Source organism: Stomoxys calcitrans, chromosome 2 (assembly GCF_963082655.1).
Source record: "Stomoxys calcitrans chromosome 2, idStoCalc2.1, whole genome shotgun sequence".
NCBI classification, from domain to species: domain Eukaryota; kingdom Metazoa; phylum Arthropoda; class Insecta; order Diptera; family Muscidae; genus Stomoxys; species Stomoxys calcitrans.
The window spans coordinates 210,691,936-210,697,861 of NC_081553.1; the positions used below are offsets into that span (position 1 = coordinate 210,691,936).

Consider the following 5,926-nt stretch of genomic DNA (forward strand, 5'->3'; position numbering starts at 1 on the left):
TTCATATAGGTGGATGTTACTTGGTTCTTTAGGCCTTAGTCTCGGTTTCACTGGCCTGTGATTGTCCTTCAGCAGAGCCCGACTTGCCATCATCCACATTGCCAAAGACACAGCAAGGACATTTTTCCTTAAGAGCAATGCGATATTTAGGATGACTAAAAAATATTTCAAAAGTTTTAGAATGAGACTTCTTTCATTTTGTTAAACCACTTACCTGGTGGCATACACAATGGGATTGTAGACAGTGGCCGATTTGGCAAAACAGGCTCCCCATACGGTATTCAAAGGAGTTAAGCCCTCATAACCAAAGAGACCAATGCAATTGATGACTGTGTAAGGGGTCCAGGCCATAAACCATAAGGAGATGGTTACCAAAGCCACCTTGGCCAATTTGCCTTCTGCCGATTTATCAGCATCATCGGAGGAACGCAAAGATTTGACATTCATTTTTTTGGCTTGTTCTCGCATGGCTCTCTCGTGGGCTGATACAGCCTTTTGAAAGGAAAAAATAAATATTTCTGAACTTTTCTTGTTTTTTTACCTTCCGGAATTTGAATTCACTTACAGCAATTATGAACCAATATGAATAGCAGATCAAAGATAGCGGTGTTATGTAGACAAAAATGGTATACATTATCAAATAGCTCATGGGATTGGGGTTGTGACTCATATAATCAATACCACATGAGGTCAAATTGCCCTCAGGCACATAACTGCAATGCAAAACACATTGAAACTTTGAAATTTATATTTCTCTTACTTCTTACCGACTCCAACCAAACAAGGGCGCCAAAGTCCATATGCTTCCCATACCCCATATAAACATGATCTTAAATATGGCCAATTTTATGGTCATCGGTTGACCCGACATACCCTTGACAATGACATTGTAACGATCCAATGCCACCATACACATGGACCATATGGAACTGCATCCGAAAGCCGAACCCAAACCAGCATAGACATCACATATGAATGGTCCCCATATCCAGGTTTCAAAATATAAATTTGTGGCCATTATCGGTGTATTGAGGACCATCATGCCAAAATCGGATAAGGCTAAATTGATGACCAGCAAATTGGCTGGAGTACGCAGTGATTTGGTTGTAGCAAAGATATAGAGCACTGTACCATTTCCAATCCATGCCAGAATACCAATGACCACAAGGTATATTGCGAGAATTTTATTCCACATAGGATCCATGGCGGGGAATTGACTCCAATAGGAATCAACCAAATGTGCCATTTCGGGTAAAACCTGAAATTAAATTTTTACATGTTCTTTGAATGGCTTTTTCAAATAAGGAAATCGGTTTAAACAGCAGCTTGATGAAGTTATGGACAAATAAGAACCATGTGGAGAGTACTTCTCGTGACTACCAGAAATCATAACAAAAACCCCGTTAAAATTTTAGCTAAATCGGATAATAATTGCGCACTTTAGTTATGGTTTTGGACCGATGAAAACTCTTTTTTACACCATTGTTGGAATTCATGACAGAACACTACATGCCAAATAAGATACAAATTCTGATCTCTATAGGCCCAAGGCAAGGAGGCCACCGAAGCGCAAATGTTATCATGTTTGCCTAAGATTCTGAACGCCTGGGCTCAAATCTTGGCGAAAACATCAGAAAACAAATAAAAAGGCGTTAAGGGCCGAACTTTGTATTCCCACCACCTTGCATATATATGTAAACCACCTTTCGTCATAATCCGGTAAAAATGTATAACTTATGCCCCCTAGGCAGCTATATCGAAATTTGGTCCGATTTTGACCAAATTCGGCACGTGCAATTCATTATTCAATTTTGTAGATCAAAATATTGGTCTTTTTGGTAGCTATATCCAAATGTAGACCGATCTTAACCATATACAACACGGGCCCTTTTATGGGCCCAAGACCTTTAATCGAGAGATCGGTCTATATGGCAGCTATATCCAAATCTAGACCGATGTGGGCCAAATTGCAGAAGGATGCCGAAGGGCCTAACATAACTCACTGACCAAAATTTCAGCGACTTCCGACAGTAAATGCGCCTTTATGGGCCCAAAACCTTTAATCGAGGGATCGGTCTATATCGCAGCTATATCGAAATATGGACCGATCTGAGCTAAATTGGAGAGGGATGGCGAAGGGCCTTACGCAACTCACTGTCCCACATTTCGGCGAAATCGGACAATAAATACGCCTTTTAAGAGCCCAAACTTCCGACAATAAATGCGCCTTTATGGGCCCAAGACCTTAAATCGAGAGATCGGTCTATATGGCAGCTATATCCAAATCTGGACCGATCTGATCTAAATTGAAGAGGGATGTCGTAGGGCCTAACACAATTCACTGTCCCAAATTTCGGCGACATCTGACTATAAATGCGACTTTTAAGAGCTCAAAACCTTGAATCGAGAGATCGGTCTATATAGCAGCTATATCCAAATCTGGACTGATCTGAGCCAAATTGCAAAAAGATGTCGAGGGGCCTGTCCCAAATTTCGGCGACATCGGACAATAAGTGCGACTCTTATGGGCCCAAAACCTTAAATCGAGAAATCGGTCTATATGGCAGCTATATATATATGGCAGCTATATTAAAATCTAAACCGATCGGAGCCAAATTGAAGAAAGATGTCGAGAGGCCTAACACAATTCACTGTCCCAAATTTCGGCGACATCGGACAATAAATACACCTTTATGGGCCCTATATCCAAATCTGAACCGATCTGAACCAAATTGAAAAAATATGTTAAAGAGCCTTACACAACTCACTGTCACACATTTCGGGGAAATAGGACAACAAATGCGCCTTTAATTAACCTTAAATCGGCGGATCGGTCTATATGGGGGCTATATCAAGATATAGTCCGATATAGCAAGTTCCAAAGTTTCAGCTCTATTTTTAAAGACTGTAGCATGATTTCAACAGACAGACTGACAGAGGGTCGAACATCTAGATCGTCTTAGATTTTTAGGACGGTCAAGAAATTAAGGCCTCATGATGATACAGAACAATGATTAATACTCCGGAGTAATCTTAGGAGCTTACTGGGAAGGCTCACAGATATTGGACACTATGTAGACGGGCCGTAGGATTAAATTGGGACCTGACGCCTAGGAAAGTTGAACCTCATTTGATCAATACTAAAATGCTCCACAGTCGTTTGGTAGACGGCGATGGAAAAAATGAGCAACGTTACAACAGTTTTAGAGAATGAGGGGTAATGAGGACCACAACTACTAGGGCATTAAAGACCATTCTAGTTATCCAGCCCGTAGACATACACATTAAGTATGAGGTACCAACTGCGACTATAAGACGTAAGCCGATGTAAGAAATTTCGGTTCGGAACCTGAGGTCGAGTGCGAGGCAATGCTGCCAATGTCATAATCTTGAATTGACCGAAGTTTGATATCTCTGCCATCTGGAAGTCCATGCTTCACAGAAGGATCAAAGCTATAGAAGAGAGTGGGCCTTGAAAGCCAACATCGATAACCCAGGGACTGACATCTGTCTCCGACTGTCTGACCATAATAGGAACCTGCAAGTTGAGATCAGGGCAATCGCGTATTGCAAAGGTGATATGATATTCATGCCGAGGACGTCGAGTGTGAACATGTTAACGAACATTACACTGGCCATCAGGACTTTAACAAGAAGGACGTTAAGGTAACGAACAATTTTGGAGTGTAGGTTAGGTTAGGTTGAAAAGAGGTTGCATATATTAATCCGCACCAAGCCACTATGGACCTACACCTAAGCCAGTCAATCCCATGGCAGCCGGTTGTAGGCATCGGATTGACCCGATGAATTCCTTCATAGGCAAGGGCTGCCACCTCAGTGTACCACACACTGCTACTACAACAACAACAACCTAAGCCAGTAATCGGCTTGTTGTGCGCTCTAAATACAAAATATTGGGTTGCCCAAAAAGTAATTGCGGATTTTCATATAGTCGGCGTTGACAAATTTTTTCACAGCTTGTGACTCTGTAATTGCATTCTTTCTTCTGTCAGTTATCAGCTGTTACTTTTACCTTGCTTTAGAAAAAAAGTGTTAAAAAAGTATATTTGATTAAAGTTCATTCTAAGTTTTATTAAAAATGCATTTACTTTCTTTTAAAAAATCCACAATTACTTTTTGGGCAACCCAAAATCCTTAATTGTTTTTCATGCCACTGTCCTAAGTTGGTTCATGTCTGGTATAGTCTCCCTATCTATTAGATGCGAAAGCCGAGCAATGACAAAGGAAATGCTCCAACGTCTCATCATCTTCCCCGCATGTCCTACACTTGCAATCACTTGCCGCACCGATTTTACATAAGTGAGTTCGTAGTCCTATATGTCCTGTCATGATACCAATAGCTACACTGACCTCCTTCTTACTTCCTTTCAGTAATAGCCTCGCCTTCTCACAATCTGGACCCCTCCCTAGGATTTTCGCCGTCCTACCGACCGTTACGCTGTTCCACAGGTTTGCATACGCACTCGTCGCCCACGCCCTTACCTCGGACTGCGTTGACCCGAAAGGCTTCGGGTTAACCAAGTTTATTGACGGCAATCCTCTGGCCTTCACCGCCAAATCGTCTGCTCTTTCATTCCCCCTTACTCCGTTTTGGCTTGGCGGATTTTGCCATCCTCAGAGATGGCGTTAATCTCCTTCTTACACTGCAAGACTATTCGGGACCTTAGCGTCCTGGTTGTTATTGTCCTTATGGCAATTTTACTGCCCGTAATCATCACATTCACATCTTTAACCTACCTTATCCGTTACGGATCCATTGCTCAAGGGTTCATAGCGAGGTCCAAATGGTTGAAGAGCAATCCTTAGGAAAAATATGAAATTAGTTCTTTCCCCTTTTTATTAATGTATGGTTAGCACTTCACTACCTTTCCATTATAACTTTTTCAGTTTCTTAACAATTTTGTTATAGTTTTTTTTTTTTTTGAAAAATTTTAATGGAGTTTTGCAACCCCTGGCACTCGCTGTTGGTAGTTTTGTCTAAACAACAGCCAAAAAAAAAAAAGTTTATTTTTTCTGCTCTTTGCCACTATGGCTTGACAGTCGTTCTATGTTTGTTAATTGGCAATGATATGTCAATGATTTTTATAGCTTTTGAGAGGAGGCTTACAACGAAAAACGTTTTGTTTAAAGAAAGCTAAGAAATTAAATTAGATTTTCTCATTGGCATTTTCTTTTAAGTAGCAATTAAAACGAGGCGGATCAACATAAGACGAACATTAACTGTAATTTAAACCCAAAAAATGATTGTTGAAGCACTTTTACCACCCAGCTCTTGGGGGTGTTTTGTTTATTAGAGTGGGTACATTCAAACATAATTACTTACTTAAATCGTATGATAGGCAGGGAAATTAATAAGAAAGGGCCAAACGGGAATTCAAAGGAAAACAAACTCAACTGTAGATACAAATGTCTCCAGAAAACTTTCCATTAAGTAAGGTAGAGACTTGTCGGCCTAGTCTATTTGTAATGAAATACATGAGGCTAGTCTTTATTCTTGTATTCATAGCCATTATCGATAGACACAAATACAAACCATAACAAAATTGCCCACAACCATTCTTTGAGTGCTGTCCAATTTAAGTTAAAGCTCAATGATAAGGCATCTTTTTTTTAGAATCGAGCCTGAACAGAGAGCCGCAGGGCAATTTCCCTTTTTGAAGAAAAGTTTTTTATGGCTTCTATCTCACAAATGTCGCCAGCATTGGGAGGGTGTAAGTGCCACTGACATTTCTTCCAGATGTTCTCCCCTGAATTCCAACTCAGGTGTTAAGCATCATAGACGCACATAGTAACCTCTGCTCCACGGTGGTCTCCTTTAGTATCACTATCGATATGGCGATAACAAAAATGTGCCTATGAACATTGTTACACAATGGGTATCGCACTATTTACGGCTTAGTGCCAG

At 40.7% G+C, this 5,926-nt stretch overlaps 1 protein-coding gene across 1 annotated transcript; it reads right to left on the bottom strand.

Annotated features, from left to right (window-relative positions):
- LOC131993971 (opsin Rh1-like) lies at positions 1–5,083 on the bottom strand. The gene is made up of 6 exons (XM_013259153.2): positions 4,887–5,083; positions 4,759–4,822; positions 768–1,258; positions 566–713; positions 215–492; positions 1–155 (listed from the first exon to the last, which is right to left on the bottom strand). The coding sequence occupies exons 1-6, from the start codon at positions 4,892–4,894 to the stop codon at positions 29–31; spliced, it is 1,116 nt and encodes a 371-aa protein (XP_013114607.2). The 5' UTR covers positions 4,895–5,083; the 3' UTR covers positions 1–28.
- Positions 5,084–5,926: the final 843 nt, after the last annotated feature.

Excerpts from the sequence above, each read along its gene's own strand:
- LOC131993971 (XM_013259153.2), bottom strand. Across the intron at positions 714-767 it reads CCCTTGTTTGGTTGGAGTCG|TTATGTGCCTGAGGGCAATT; the intron begins GTAAGAAGTAAG and ends TTTGCATTGCAG. Across the intron at positions 156-214 it reads CCCATTGTGTATGCCACCAG|TCATCCTAAATATCGCATTG; the intron begins GTAAGTGGTTTA and ends AATATTTTTTAG.